We start from the raw sequence: 17,045 nt of genomic DNA on the forward strand, positions 1-17,045 counted from the left end.
GCCAAAGATGCCAGTGGAGGAGTTGATAACCAAGACTCAATATGGTAATGAGAATTCAAAGATAAAATGTTTAGTGATTACGAGGCCTGTGATGGTGAAAAGTTGGTGCTGCAGTTATGGCATATGAAACGAATGGCTTTACGCTGGACGCTGTCAAGCATTTTTAGGTCACCTTGTCTGTGAGGGTACCAATTAAACTACAGATGCGTACTCTAAATTACACCGAATCAACATTTTATTCAGAAGTAGTTTGGTATCGTGGCGGGATTCAGCCAAAGCACTGCGCAAATAACCTAATTTTTTCAGAGCTTTTCCATTAATGTATTCGATGTGGTTACTACAGAAAATATTTTTTGTAAAAATCACACCCAGATGTTTATAACGTGGCAATCCTTGAAGTGGCACGCCATCCAGATGATTATCAAATGAAAACGCGCTCTGCCCATTGGCAAATGACATGACGACTGCTTTAATGCAATTTACGTTCATCTGCCATCTTTTGCACCAAGTGCTTAAAGGAATGAGTGATTGAGGAAGACGGTGATGATCTTCCGCAGTATTGTTGGATTCGTACAATACGCAATCGTCAGCATAAAGTATTATTTCAGATGGGGTGCAGTGTGATAAATCATTTATATATAAGAGGAACAATAATGGATCCAGTACAGATCTGTGCGGAGCACCTGACGTGACATCAACAAGGAATGACTCTTCTGTGCTGAAACAAACAAATTGTGAGCGATAATAAAGGAAACTGGTGATTCAAGAAAGAAAACGGGGATTATTCAGTATAAAATTAAGTGTCACTAGCAAATTATAATAAAGTACCAAGTCCAAAGCTTTACAGAAGTCAATGAAAAGGGCATTTCTTTGACTTACTGTACATAGGTTGGAGGGGACGTCATGAAAGAAATCAACTAATTGTGTAACAGGGCTATAGCTACGATGAAAACCATGCAGAACAGACGTTAGAACTTCATTAAAGTTGAAGAATTTTATGATCTGTTTTTAAATAATGTGTTTCAACATCTTGCATGACTGTTGTGTGAGAGATATTTGCCTGTTTTAGATAAGAGTTGTCTATGACCAGATTTTTACAAAGGCAATACTTTCATTGTTTTCCATGCAGATGGTACTTCACTGCAGTCTATGTATTTCTGGAAGATCACTGTAAGGCAGTGGGCTGTCTTTGCAAAATATCTCACAAGAAAGAAATTCGGCATGCCGCCTGAACCCGGACTTTTCTTGGTGTTGAGATTCAAGATTAGGCTCAATACACCTTCAAGGCTTATTACAATATCACCTAGCTTATTTGTTTGTACGTCATGATTAAAAATGGAACAACATGGTTTGTCGCTGGTGAAAACTGACTGAAAATATGAGTTAGAGGCATTGGAAACAACAATGGGATTGTTTGTAATGGTATCATTAATCTTGAAGGAGGAAGTGGCTGTTGTGCTAAGCAAGACTGAAGTCCAAAACCTGTGAGGGTCGAATCTATGTAATGAAGGAAGTTGTGCAGAGAAGTAGAACTCTTTGACATTTTATGTGGCAGCGCGAAGATCTTCTTCGGTATTATCGAAGGCAGCTTGGAGCACATGGTTGACGTATCTGGTTTTACGCAATCTGGGAACACGGCCAAATAATTTAGCAAAGTTAATAAATTTCTTATACTTGCTTCAAAGACGTTGTCAAAATAGGCGACAGCTGCAAAAGTAGGTCAGACAGCTGTGTGACTAAGAAAAGAACGTTAACAGAAGAAAAAATGCAAAAAGAAAATGAAATACGCAAATGATCAAATCTGCACTATAATTTAAAATACCTAAAAATGTTATCATGTCCCCTATTTGTAATGCACTTTCAAGTTCTGCGTTGCGGGTTTAATTTACCACCTCTGTAGCTCTATTTCAATGCCGGTAAAACGGTATAACCTACGTAAATAAAGACTCAAGTACGCGTAATACAACCACCGGTGATCAAAGTAATTATGGACCTTCTTCTACAGTGCGTCTCATAATGAAATACTACTTTAGGCATGGGACAAGTCTGAAGTTATTAGTATTATAGGTCCCCCATTCATTCTTGTACTATATTCTTGTTTGAAAGAAATCTATTAAGTGAGCGCGTACCAGAGGCTCTAGCACTGACAGCAGTTCTCTCGACGGTGCTTTCAAACAACTAACTGTACTCAATAGCAGACTATGCCACTATAAAAAACAGTGATATGGTTGTTATTTCGTAGAAGCTCTGTGCCACTGTATGACATCTTAATGACAACCTGCTGACGGCTAAGGTAAGAATGCAAGTGCGTCCAAGTGCTAGAATATTCACAGCTTTGCCGAAATGCCGAAGCAATGAACGCGATAGCAACAAATTGAAAGGCCACGCGCAGAATGACCAGCAGATCGAAACGTGCCCCGCGTTTCTCAGGCGAAATTAGGCACGAAATGAGGCGCTGAAGAAAGCCATTCAGTAATATTAGTTATTTCAAAACACTTTTAAATATGCCGCTAGGCACATGGCCACTCGTTCCACGCGGCCATCCGACGCATTTTGTGAGCGAGTTCTGAATAGTAAAAAGAGAAAAATGTGAAATCTAGCAAGCTGAATTTCTTTTTTGAGAATTACGGTTTCAAATAGAACGTCTATATGCGGCATTAAAACTTACGAAATTGCCGAAATAATAAATATTTCGGCAATTCCGTAGGATAGCTTGGTTATGCTTCTTTTGCTTGGTGACCACTGGCAGAAAGATGTACTGGGGAGTAAGTTGGTCAGTTTCGACGGGATATGACAACGCTGGTGTTTTGGCTAATCGTCAGTATTATAAGTAAGATCTAACAGATGATCATGCGATAGAATGTATGTGGGATGTTAGTAGAAGTAATTGTTCTAAAAGTGAAGAAAAAAAATCAACTAAAATACAACTTGCTGTTGGCAGAAACCGAACCTGTGACCTTCGAACTACGCATCCATCAGTCTACCAACTTAGCTTAAATGGCAGATATCCCCCGTGTACTTTATAGGGTATGTATGTGACATAAATGTGGGACCGTTAGAGCGCCGCTAGTGGCCATAACAGCGATTGTGGAACACACTTTTGCTGTCTCTTTCGGCCGCTGCATACGGCAAGTTATCTTTTCGTTTAATTGATTGATTTATATGTGGGGTTTAACGTCCCAAAACTACCACTTGATCATGAGAGACGCCATAGTGGAGGGCTCCTGAAATTTCGACCACCTGGGGTTCTTGAACGTGCGCCCAAACCTGAGCACACGGGACTACAGCATTTTCGCCTCCATCGGAAATGCAGACGCCGCAGTGGGGACTCAATCCTGTGACGTGCGGGTCCGCAGCCGAGTACCTTCGCCTCTAGACTACTGTGACGGGGCTATCTTTTTGTCTACTTTTCTTTCTTACTATTTGCATCACTATTACCCCCCTATATGGCTTGCTTAGCATGATTAGTTATTCAATTGTGTTTTGCAATAAAAACGAACCCTTAGAGGTACGCTTCTGTGATTCGTTAGTAATATTCATGTTTCGATCAGCATTGTCATATCCATTCACATACAAAAAACTCTTATTTCCATTCCAATTACTTATAATACCTACCCCTATAGTTTGCTTAACATGACTTTCTGTTTCAATTGTGCCTAGCAAACAAAAACGAGTCCTTGAATGTGCACTTTTGTCCTTCGTTAGAATTATTAATGTTTTGATCAGTATTGCCATATCCACTCACACACAAAAATTCTTATTTACATTACAATTACATTTATTACTACCTTATATTGTTTGCTTGGCATGAATCTCTGTTTAAATTTTGTATAGCAAATAAAAACGAGCTTTTACAGGTAACTTTCGGTTTTCCGTTAGTACTATTCATGTTTCGATCAGAATTCCCATATCCACCCGCACAAAAAAATTCTTATTAGCAATACAATTACTTCTAATACAGCCTCTATAGTTTGCTTGGCATGATTCTCTGTTTTGATGGTGGATAGCAAATAAAAATGAGCCTTAAAGGTACACTTGTGCCTTTCACTAATGTTATTCATGTTTTGATCTGCACCGCCATATCCACTCACACGGAAAGAATTCCTATTTACATTACAATTACTTCTAATACCATCCTCTACAGTTTGCTTGGCATGATTTTTTGTTTAATTTGTGTATAGAAAATAGAAATGAGCCCTCAAAGGTACACTTCTGTACTTCATCAGTAGTATTCATGTTTCAATCAGCATTGCCATATTAACTCGTAAAAAATAGTTATTTACATTAAAACTACTTCTAATACCACCCCCATATTTTGCTTAGCATGATTCTCGTTTTAGTTTTTTTTAATGTGCATAGCAAATAAAAACAAGCCCTTAAAAGTACACTTTTGTCATTTGTTAGTATTATTTATGTTTTGATCAGCATTGCCATGTCGACTCGCACAAAAAAATTCTTTTTACATTAGAATAACTTCTAATATGACCCTGTTTAGTTTGCTTGGCATGATTCTGGGTTTTATTGTGTATATCAAATAGCAACGAACACATAAAGGTACACTTCTCCCCTTCGTTGGTATTATTCAAGTTTCGATAAGAATGGTCATATGCACTCACACACAAAAAATCTTATTTTTAATAAAATTACTTCTAAAACCAGTCCCTATAATTTGCTTGGCATGATTTTCTGTTTTATATTGTATATATCAAATAGAGACGAGCCCTTGAACGTACTCTACTATCCTTCGTTAGTATTATTCATGCTTCGATCAGCATTGCGATATCCACTCTCTCACACACACACACACACACGAAAATACCGATGAAGCCGTCTTCGCATCTCTCACGTACCCGCTTTAAAACGAAAGCGTTTTATGCCGCACTTCATGAAGACTTAAAGACGTATTTCCGTCACGCATATGGTGTTTTGGTAAAATGAACACAACGAATGACGAGGAACAACTAAAAGCAAAATTTTGTGTGAAATGAATGACATTGGAGTTGGACCAGTGATCTCTAGGTGCGTAGTGGGTAGAGCTCCTGGAACTTTAGGGTTCCAGGAGCCCTACCCACTACACTACCCAACCACATGTATGAAGCTTGGCAAAGACGACTTATACCTCTCGAATATTGCCCCTCGCCTGGCGCTCATGGTCAGATGGCTGGTGAACTAGTGAAGGGAAGATTTTCATCTGGACATGAACGAGAGCTGCTATAGGGAGTATTCAGTGACGGCGTAGTTAGGGTGCCTCGATTGTAGCGAAGGATTACTCACCTTGATGGCATCGAGAAGGCAGTTTAGACGTAGTTACGTGCTTGCCTTGCGCGTCGTGTCAACGTGTGGTACCTCGTTGTCAGAGTAGTGCAGCTCCACTTGCATGAGTGTGGTGACACCGCCGCTTACTGCTTCGCGTTCAATGCAACCGACTGATAAAATTGGTGCAATAAGCACCGCAGAAAAGCAACGCTGTCGATGGTCGAATGTCGCGAATTGGTGGAGCGAGGCACAAGCTAGATGGAAGCTCAAGGCTCTCGTGCGTTCACGGCGTGAGCTGTGAACTTATAAAGCACTTTGTGCTAGTGCAAGCATGAGCGCAAGCATAGATGTCCCTGTTACTGAGGCGCCCACACCTCGGATTTCTATCCTGAATTGATGACACATTTAACGATCGCATATCGAGCATGAGTGCCTAACACGGGCTTGTTGATGTCATCTTTGTGTGGGATTGCCTATATGCTGTGGCCAGGTTAACAACCTCAGCTACCACAGGGGTTTGTCTTCATCATGGAGATTAGTCGTCACGATGAAGACATGCCACTAGACGTCAATATGGGGCAACCATATCAAATGGTGCTATACCTGATAAACATGACTATACTTTGTACAAACACACATACATAATTCGGCAGTGGAAAGAACATGAAACCACCCTTGCAGATAACTTGTGTATCCAAGGGGACACAAAGTGAGAAAATTATATAGCTTTCAGTGGCCCGATTAGCAAAGATATAATGTTTATTTTTCAGGGACTGAAGCAAGTGGGTATAATTGTATTGAAAATTTGAGGCAGTCGCGTTTGTACACTTTATATGCGGAATAATTCTGGTATGTTTCTGCTCCTAGATATCCCTCAGCAAAGCTTAATTGTGCAGTATATGATTATGCATGAAAGGTGGTGAAGATGGGCTTAATGTTTCTCCCGGATGTGACGAACAGTCATAGCTTTCTATCGCCAGCCGGTAGGAAAAGGGCAACTGCTATCATCTTTGCCTATTCCTTCAACCCTTTGGCAGAATAAACGACGCACGTAACTGCCACTGCTCATCGGGTAAGAGCTTTGCGCCTGTGCCTACTATCCAGGTGCGTAATCATTCTAAGCAGTATAAACTTTGCTGCGGAATATCTCCAAGTACAGACATGCTAGTAGAATTCTTCACAGTATGGCTGGGTATAAACGTGACAGCCTTTAAATTTTCAATGCGAATATGCCCGTTTGCTGCAGCCACTGACAGCCATAAATATTTTCTCACTTTGTGTCCCCTGGATGCATAAGCTATCTGCAAAGGTGGTTTTCTTGGTTATCCCAGTGCTAAATGTTTTGAAGCCGTAAAAGTTAACCTTCAACACCCGGTCTATTATTACACAGTAAACAATCAGCTACTAACTCTGTATTATTACACATTATACAGTCATCTACTTCTTTCTTAAGGAAAAAAGAGACTTGGCATCACGTTTATAGACATTTTTCTTGTGAATATTTATCTTTTTTTTCGTGTCTGTGTTTTCCATCTATTTGTTAACCTTCTTTTCTCTCCTTCTTTCTTCCCTTGTTTCCTCTATGCCCCTAGCCCCTTCTCGAAGGAGCCTGCTGATGCGGTGCCTATATAGATGGCAGTTGTCAGCCTGTTCCCTCCCTATTAAATCTGGCTTCGTGTTTTCTATGTACTCGAACCGAATAAATAAATAGATACTTCAATCTAATCACGCTTTACTTTTCTGTTATAACTGTTCCCATGAAGGAGGCATCAGCCATGTCTCCCCGCCGTGTTAGTATAGTGGCTATGGTAGTCGGCCGCTGACCCGAAGGTCGCGGGATCGAATCCCGGCTGCGGCGGCTGCATTTCCAATGGAGGTGGAAATGTTGTAGGTCCGTGTGCTCAGATTTGGTTGGACGTTAAAGAACCAAAGGTGCTAGAAATTTCCGGAGCCCTCCACTATGGCGTCTCTCATAATCAAACGGTGGTTTTGGGACGTTAAACCCCACATAACAATCAATCAATCATCAGTCATGTTACTTAGGAAGTTACATCCACACGACTTGGTATATCTGGCTGAACACGCATGCTTCAATAGTGGCATGGCGCTTTTTGAATAATCTCAAGGTTAGCATGACACTAAAAAGAGACATCATTCAAACCTTGTGGAAATGGTCTTTCTTTCGAACACCACCAGGAAATCCTCCCCCGATGTCGAGAACTGTCATTGCGAAACCCATCTCTATGCCAATGTCGAAAACAGCTCTGGCGTCAGCAATTGTCAAGGCAAATATCTCGGGATGCTTGTAAGCGCAGCCAACGTGAAATCTGCGAGCAAAATAATTCAAGTTGAAGTGAAGTCCATGAGAAAAAAAAACAGGGAAAATCACAGTAGCTGCCTTTATTTTAACTGCACCCTGAATGAAATTCACACATTATATGAATTTGTTATCGAATAGCATACACCAACATCAATAAATATCAGAACACCCTGACATAAATACAAGGCTTTTACATTTCAATCGGCTTGCAAGAACACTTCTAAGCAACCTCATTGGGCATCAGTAATAACCCTCTTCCCCAAAATCTTAACATTTTTTCCCTTCAGCATTTGCTGATTTACTATTTTGTACTGGCATTTAGAGGTGTTCTTTTTCAGTAGTGTCATACGCATGAACTAGTCTGAATTTTTCACTTTGTAATTAGACAGGATGACTTCTTGACCGATTTTGATTGCACCATGAGCATCATAGTAGAAAGACGGAGGCTTGAAGGGAAGAGAATAGAAACATAGAAATAGGTAAAAAGAAACGCTGGGAGGTGAACCTGGTAAAAGTAACCAGTTTGCTACACTGCATAGGAGAAATGATTAAACAAAGGATGCCACTGGTGGCAACACTTCGAGAAATATACTTGTCTTCGTAAGAAGAAAGGGCAATTAGGGACTGTGGCAAATGGGCTACAAGGAGTCGAGCAGTAGGTACATAGGGTGTCGAAGACAAATAAAAACTAAAACCATTCTGCTATACCACTTTTGTGTAATGAAATTTCGTTTTGCAAATGCACCTTATTTGAAGGATTGTTTAGACGTCAGCGATCTTCGACATTTTCGAGATTTGAGGGGCTGGAGATATAAGAAGGAGTTTTTGTAAAGTTTAAACAACTACAGGAGAAGTGAAGCATCGTGTCATGTTTTACTTGTGCATTTTGCTTGCAGCTTTTTACTTGATCACGCGCGAGAAACATACCCACCAGCTTTTCGTTGTATATGTATACCATTTTGACAGCACTTCGAAGGAATGCCCACAAGATAAGTATAAGTTGCTTGTCAAATTATGTCACACATGTTGCTTTCTTCCGCAGAGAAATGTGTAAAATTTACTTACGACACACCGACGACATTCATTTCCATGTCTCTAGCCGAGCAGAGAATTCGTCTGGCTTCTCGGGATGGAATACCATATTTGGCATTCATGGACTGTTGTACTCCGTATTCATTTGCAGCTATGCGAAGCAGCAACCTGCATGTCATATGAAACAATTTAACTGTGTGCCCAGAATTCAATTTGTACTTGATGGCTCTCATTGATTATTCAAAACATTTTTTTACTGAAATCCTAAACAACATCTCAAACATGTAAAACGCTGGCGCCACACAGATTCTCTCCTGGCACCTTCTATATTTTCCGTACACTATGTCACACCAGCACGATATTCAAGTTACGTCATTTGGGTGCGAGTTCTCGATTTCTACATATATGAGGGACATCAGCCGGGAACGGTTCCCTGGCCCGCTTCGCCGATCAGTGGCACGCCTCTGCTGTTTAGCTTGGCTGAAATATTGTACCGATCAAGTGATTTCGCTTCTTACGGCAGAAGTGGAGATAACAGTAGCCGGAAAACATAATGAACTGCCATGAAGGCGAGAACAAAACCACTTTTTCTGCTATATATGAGCCACTAACTCTCCAAATAATTCAAAAGTTAGGGATTCAGATCCCACCAACAGAGCGGGTAGTTTTCGTTCACTGTCATTTTTCTTCGATTAGAAGATAATCATTAGAGTATAGTTCAGAAACCATCAATATTACCACTAATGCTTTCCTTGGCTTAATCGTCTGTCGGTTCCATCAGTTGTGTACATTACAGAAAAACGAGCCCCTCGAACATATTCCCAACTTTTGTGCTATGAACTCGGAGCGGCTTAGGCGCCCTTTAAAGGCATGATTATTATGCAGCTTCAAATTCATTCAGGAGGTGAACTTACACAAAAGCAAATTTCGTTTCAAAAGTGTGAAAGGTTATTTAAAATTGTGAAAAATTGTGAAAGGCCAATTAAAGTAGACTAGTTTGCCCATGGTGAAGATGAGTGCACACGGACTTAACAGCTCGTTAATGGGAGTTGTGGTTGCGCTTCGATTGTCCAGCGACATATACTGTGGTACAGAACTCTGCATTATTCTAGACATTCGAAGTTCTTTTTTTTAGCAAGCACCCAAAGCTCGATACAAGAGCGTTTTTGGATTCTTCTCCACAGTAGTGCGGCCTCCACCAAATTGAAATTACCTATGTGACCTCAAGCTCCAGGCAGTTATTTCTGGAGTGTTTATTTCTGAGAGTTCTTATTTACCCTCCTTTAATCCGGTCTACTCACCTCTGGAGGCTTTGAAAATTATGCACTCAGTAATTTGGTGTTGGTATTGAATAAAAGCTACACTTGAACTTTATTGCAGGGGCATTGTATACATGCATATAACCATACATTAGAATATCGGAAAAAGCTAGTATAACACTTTATTCAGTTTTCGGTTTCTATAACGCTTCCCTTACTTGCGAGATAGCATCTGTAGTGATGGTATACTATGAGACAGAGCATAGTAGCCGGAATGCGCAGTATGTGGTCTAATAAATATCACAGGAAAATTTCCTTAACGCCTAAGTAATAGCCAGAATAATAAAAAAAGCTAATCCGACAATACGAACACACAATTCAATAAATACTAAATGCCTTTAAGGCAGCGCTGAACAGACCTTGTTGCTGGAGCCGCACTGAAAGTCTTACAGGAGATAGTACGAAAGAGGCATCTGCACATGGAACCTGAATATGATTTTTTACTGTTTCTCCACTCAGTAAGAAACGAAACATTTGACGCCAGAGAATCACGGAGAGAGGCTTCCATAGCATCTGATACAGAATCAGTGCAGTCATTGAAGTAAAAGACAAAGCTCGTAAATTTGCCGTTCAGAAACCTTGCATTGGGGTCTTCGATTTTTTTCAACTCTTCTGCTGAATCGAATGTCATGAGGGTCACGCCTTTTTGCTGTGCGAAGCTCAGATGAGAGGTGCACTTCACGGTGTTGGCGTAGACGATCCGACTTGGTGTGACGCCGATATCGAACACTGACATCATTTCAGCCTGCACAGAAAGATTTGATTGAATTGCGCGCGCACAATACAAAAAACAACATGTAAAAAGGAGTTCATTGTTAAAGGTAACACTTGTATAAAAGGCATGTCTAGATATAAATCTCTGGTAATTTCACAGTGGCCTATATTCTCAGGTGATAAGCAGTAGTTTCCACTTCTGAGTCATGTTGACTCGCATTTACAATGGAGGGGCGCCATTTGCAAGAATACTTGCACATAAGGTGAAGCATTCTGAGAGTAACTCATGTCAGTGTTCCGTTCAACGGTATAGGGTGGTATGGTAGTGTACATGAAGACATGTATATTCCGCCTTCTTTCATTTTACCATATGGGGCGAAAGGAGCGAAACCACCGGTATATTGGAAGAAGGCGCCGTCTATCAGGTGGGATATTTGGTTATGAAGGGGGGGGAGATGTGGTTGAGACGTTAGCTTGCCATCTCTTCTGAGGTATGGTCACACCATTTTTTGTAAAAGCATTATCTCCTTCTCTCTTTCCTACTTGGTGGTGTCATGGAATGATATTAACAACAATCGTCTTTTTTGGGACCTTCAATGACAAAATATTGGTCTGTTTCTCCACGGTAACGTTCCCCCTAAAAGCACCAAACGGTACCTCAAATGGCCAACCCGATACGCAGCACCTACCAATATTGCTCAAGTTTTGCGATAGTACTTGCGCGATTGTCAATGAAAAATCAATTATTGCGCATATTTGAGGCACCACAACAACACGTCGATGTTTTTTATGAATGCCTTTACACTAGAGAGGGCCCACACAAGTACTTGTAAGGACTGTAGCATTTATCATCTTGCGCTGATAGTGCAACGCGATGCCCAAGAAGGCAAGTATTTCCAACACTTTGCTAAGACTACATGGTAGTGGCGCCTGCCCGTCGCTTTGCGTTCCACTCCTTATTCTCCCGAGACAGGCGCGCATCTTTCTCCGCGGGCGGGCACGCCTTTCTTCGTTTTCGAAGCTAACTGCCAGATGGCGCCCGTATCTAACGTGCCTCCATGCGCTAGTTCGCCTTCACTGCACGGATCTAGACTCCAACGCAGCGCTTCCAGAATAATAATAACTGATTTTCTCGCACAGAACATCAAAAAACGTTTCGTTCACTCTCTCCACACGCAAGACTATCGCCTTTCGACGACATCTGCAGTGAAACATGCAGATATAGGGCCGATTTCGTGACTTTACAGCATCTTCACAGCAGGGCTGCCTGTTGATCGTGAACCTGGTGATTATGAATGTTCTTCTAGCGCATCTGAGAAGTGTGGATGTTCCTCTCAAACGGAGAATAAAAAAATTTCAGTGACAAGAAGAGCAACAACATATGCATCTTGATCATTGCAGTTCAATACTTGATAACGCGGAATATACTCAATTCCAGGCCTAATATAATGTAACATAACTTTGTTTTCTGGTTTTGTACTTATCGAAAACCAAAACAATAATGAAAGCACGGTAAAAGTGAGGCGCAAAGAAAATTTATGTGGCATAAAAGTATTGAGATAAATAAGGCCTAAATTTGTCAACTAAAAATTTATTATACTTCTTTCAGAATTAGAAAAGTAAAGAGCTGTGATTACTGCCTTTTGAAATAGGTGGAAGTAAGCTAGCTATTTGAAGTAAACTAGCTTAGAGATCGATATTTTGTATTTGTGTAAAGGCTTCAATATGGAGAATACAAAACATTTTTTTTTTCTCAAGGCGCAGGCGACCCAGGATTTGTTCTCCTGTGCACCTGCTTCCACTATCTCTTCATATCATGGTGAGTACAAGCCTTCTGTAAATAATACTTCAGTCTGGAAGCATTGGTGGTTCGATATGTAAGCAGAATGGAAAGTTGCTGTGCCTATATCATATAAGCCACTTTCGCTTATCGTCTTTCTTTAAATCTATGCTTCGCTGCGTCAGATACATTGTGAGGACAGGCTACAAACCACTGCCTTTTTTTATTTTCTTGTAGAACATGTATTAAAGCCTAGAATGATTCGGTCGCTCAACTCTCTCACAAAAGTAGAAAGCGAAAGGTGAAATGGTGTCACGAAAAAAAAAAAACAAATTATAACTTTAGTTCAGTCTCAGTATCACTCGGTATATGTTTACGTCACGATTTCTCCCAGCTGTACATATTTTGGGTACTAAGTTCTGATAATAAGATTTAAATTGGTAGCTGCAGCCTGTTGGACTGAAACTTACATTGTCAGCAAGCCATGCTATGACAACATCTTAACAATGTACGTAGACACAAGCGAAGGAAAACGCAATCCAGCCTCCCGACGCTGAGTTATTAAAGAGTAGTGTTAAAGAAATATCCGCCTCTTGAGTCCAGTACGAACTGAAAAGCTTATTGCTGGCCCGATGAAGCATCTAGACGCATTATATTTAATGAGAACCAGCCTACCTTCCCATAACAAGGAGCGGTTAGCGACCGCGTGGATTACAAGTCCTGCATATAGTGTTTCACAATTCACTGCCGAAGGCGAGTTTAGTGTTGCAGCCCGAACACCATGTGGGCTACGCAAGCGCAGCCAACTCATTATTGCTTTCAGGGTTGCTTACAAGCCTCACAAAAAATAAAGGTAATCCTGCAAGAAGAGTTCATCATGCATGAAGAAAATATTGAACAGTATTAAAGGCACCTAAACAAACAAAACCTTAACAATGAAGAAGTTTTAGTGCCTATGACAAACTGTGCATTTGGGTTATTTAGGTATTGTAACTCACTGGGATTTTAAGATTTTGGGAATAAACATAAAGGGGAAAACATATAAAAATATACCGGGAGAGTGGAACGTGTTGAAAGCCAACTGAACCCATGCTCAAATGCGTTGGGGGCATGCACTGCATCTTTTCTCAGCCAACATTTTGCCTCGCTCGGTTGCACTACTCATACAATTGTTGATTTGGATAATTATGAGCCCACCCTATTTATTGAGAAGTTCTGGTTTATAAATATATTGGCAGCACAAAAAAAACATGAAAGGTTGACCTTTTTGCGAAATCGCTGCTCTACACTTTGGCTGTATTCATATGGCACCTTGCCATTCTTCAAGTTGCTTTCTTCGGATGGCTGGCGTTAACGAACTGAGACACTGCCGAAAATAGGCAACAGGAAAAAAAAAACATTACAGAATAAATAGTGGCTAAGGTGCCCTGTGCAACTTGTTGTGCGTTGCTGAGTGCGTATATAGTGCGTATATATAGGGCTACGCAGGAGGGATATGTGGTAAAAAAGACATCATTTGTCGCCATGGTGTAGAAAAAAACCAGACCTCAAAAGCCTGCTTCGTTAAACATGAACCTTAATGATCAAACCAATGTGGGGAAAACAACGCAAGCTTTTATGTCTGGCTAGTTCAAGTTTCTGCGTTCTTAGCCATTAAAATTTGTGTAATTATATTTCCAAGCAAGTCAGAAGTTCAGTGGAAGATCACCACTTAAAATAATGAGAAATAGTTCAACAGAGAACGTTCCTGCAGCCAAAGTTTCTAAAGAGACTTGTTTTCGTCCGACAAACATCAGTAAACTTGCTCAAACATTAGTTCCACTGAGTTTTTTTGTTTGACGATGTCTCCAGTATGCGTTGTATTATTCCGTGTCTAGTTTATTTATCTATATATATATATATATGACGCATAAAGCATGTATTTCATTCCAGGAAAATTCGGCGCAGTCAACCCTGGAGTACAGAGAATTTGCCAGCAGCGTTAATAGAATTTCAAAACCTTGGCTTTGTCGTACATAAAAAAAAAACAGAAAAGAGACAGTACCTTGTTGGAGCAGTCGAAATTAACCCCATTGGCATTCAATATTTGAAGTATAACTGGATCTGAGCAAGCCTTGACAGCTGTGAAATTGAAAATTGTAAATGTAAGTGATAGCTTCGAACATATTGAAGCTCCGAAAGCTATACACAGCATGAATGACCATATTTACTTTGTGACAATCAGGTGAGAGATGCGCTCGAAAATACTTCCCTTCAAATCTACGAGAAAAAAATGGAGCCATAGAATATAGAGACTTGTCACCTATCGCATACGTGATGAATCGTCATTGGACAAGTTGTACCTCACAGCCCATATTAACCTTCCTACGTGTCTTCTATTCTTAGTTTATGCGAATCTTCTTAGGGTCGAGCTCAATCTGGTGTGGCGTGACCACTCTTACTACCCATGCGTCACGTCCCCTACTCTCTTTACCCTCTAACAGGCTCCCCCTCTCTCGGTACTCCTACCCATTCGGAGTCTGCTAGACAATGGTCGGTCCCTCTCTATCTCTTCCAGCATCCCTTTCCGCGGCGTTCACGCACCCATTCCGTATGCAACCGCCCTCCTCATTCTCTCCTGTGCTCCCCCATCTCTTGCCTCGCAATGCCGACGCAGGCAGTTTCTATTTCTGAGTTTCCTACATGAACAAACTAATGACTCGCGCTGGACAACCGTTTACTGGCCTGCCGTGTATACTGGGTGTCCAACGTAAACTTATCCAAAGTTTAACGACGCGACTAAATGCATGTTAATCGTTGCTTGGAGTTAATCACACTATTATTCGTGTTCTCAAATATTGTTTATTTAGTACTTGTAGTTATTTAACTTTTGAAGGAACAAAGATGGATGAAAATTTTGATGAGAAAGTTGTAGCTCGGTTTGCGAAACGTTCAAATAGATTGTTTTGAACTTTATATGTGATAAGTATTGGTGTTTTTCTGCTAATTGCGAATGCCCGCAAAATACAAAAAAAATACTCCGTTGAAAACCCGCTCACGCGTCTGTGCGCACGATAATTCTAGTGCTCCCTAACGTTCGGCGTACGATCGACACGCTTCTCTCGCACCGGTTCATGACATCTATAAGCAGTCACAGTGGTTATCATTTTTGTGGCCAATAGCAAAATGTGCTCATCGTAAAGCCGCCACCATTGCTGCGGCCTTGCCGAGACAGCACAATGGGGCAAATTTTATGGTCATTCCTACGCGGAACGTTAGGGAGCACTAGAATCATTGTACGCACTGGCACACGAGGAGGTTTGTCATGTGGTATTTATTTTGTTATTCACGGGCATTTGTATTTAGCAGAAAATACAAATGCCTAATAGATATAAAAATCACAACTGTCTGATCGGACGTTTCGCAAACCGATGTACAACTTTCTTATCTAAGTTTCTTTCTTGAAAAGTTAGTTATATAAACATATCTAATTAAACAAGATATGAGCACACAAAAACAGTCTAACTCCAGGAAACGGTGAGCAACATGCGTTTCGTCGTGTTGTAATTGAGTTTTCCGGCATATTTTTAAACTCTGGCTAAAGTTACATAGAACACCCTGTGCAGGCATTGGCCATGCACTTCCGTGATAATGGCGATGGAAGATTTTTTCTGTTTGTTGTTTAACAATAAATATTCACAGCGTGCGCTTTAACTAAAAGCGGACTGCGGGTCCCTCCGAATAATTGGCGTATTCTGTCTCTCTTTGCCCATTAGCAGCGATTGGCATGTTCCAATGAAAAACACTGGTCCATCACTAAGCGCTTTGAGCCTCCCCAGTTTTCTCTTCTGCGCCACTCCGCGATGAGGGCCAGCGTCAACGCCACCGTCAGTGCAAGCGTTAGCGCCCGCTGCTTCGCATCTACACATGGTTTCCTTTTGCAAGAGAGGGCGTATTTTCTCTCTCTCTCAACCGCAGTATAGAAACATTCTTATATAGAAACACAAAGACTTCGCTTATTAAAATATACGATTGAAAAAGTATACCTCTTATTCAGATAAATGCAGCGCGAATTACACAGACTGGAGACACATGAAATAAAAACGAGCACTGACTTGCATGAGTGCTGTTGCGGTAACATTACTTCCAACGACATTCTTTGCTCATTGATAACTCCTGTATACATCGTATTGTCTAAGTCGCGCTGCCCTTATCAGAGTATGTACTTACATGCCCAGGTCAAGGTGTTAATCAAATCTGTGAGTTGACACTATACAGTAGCGAAACATGGATAGTGTGTACGTTTACGCAAAAGACGCCAGGCTGCCACGTAATTGCTCGTACATTCATGCATGCAAAACTATTCCCCCAATCTCTCTCTCTCTCTCACACACACACACACACACACACACACACACACACACACACACACACACACACACACACACACACACACACACACAATCTGCGGCATTTTCTCCCAACCTGAAGTGCCGATGCCATGAGTCTGTGAGTGTTCCGCACTTCGCATTTTCAACTCTGTACAAACTAACAGGCATGGCAGGTGCTCTTCAGAGTTGTCCTTAGCACGTCAAAGAAGATTTGTATATGCGCGGAGGGAGCCTCATAGATTCTGCAGGTATTT

The 17,045-nt window shown here is 41.0% G+C and overlaps 1 protein-coding gene across 3 annotated transcripts in view; it reads right to left on the reverse strand.

Moving 5' to 3' along the window:
• LOC119187625 (ornithine decarboxylase) overlaps positions 1-17,045 on the reverse strand; it is a 196,950-nt gene that overhangs the window by 87,392 nt on the left and 92,513 nt on the right. For all 3 annotated transcript variants that reach the window (XM_075878493.1, XM_075878494.1, XM_075878495.1), the window contains exons 4-7: positions 14,466-14,542; positions 10,506-10,672; positions 8,642-8,776; positions 7,418-7,583 (exon numbers count right to left, since the gene is read on the reverse strand). In XM_075878493.1, the coding sequence (XP_075734608.1) occupies positions 7,418-7,583; positions 8,642-8,776; positions 10,506-10,672; positions 14,466-14,542 (545 nt within the window). The remainder of the gene's footprint in view (positions 1-7,417; positions 7,584-8,641; positions 8,777-10,505; positions 10,673-14,465; positions 14,543-17,045) is intronic.

The sequence above is a fragment of the Rhipicephalus microplus genome, chromosome X (assembly GCF_043290135.1).
Source record: "Rhipicephalus microplus isolate Deutch F79 chromosome X, USDA_Rmic, whole genome shotgun sequence".
NCBI lineage: Eukaryota > Metazoa > Arthropoda > Arachnida > Ixodida > Ixodidae > Rhipicephalus > Rhipicephalus microplus.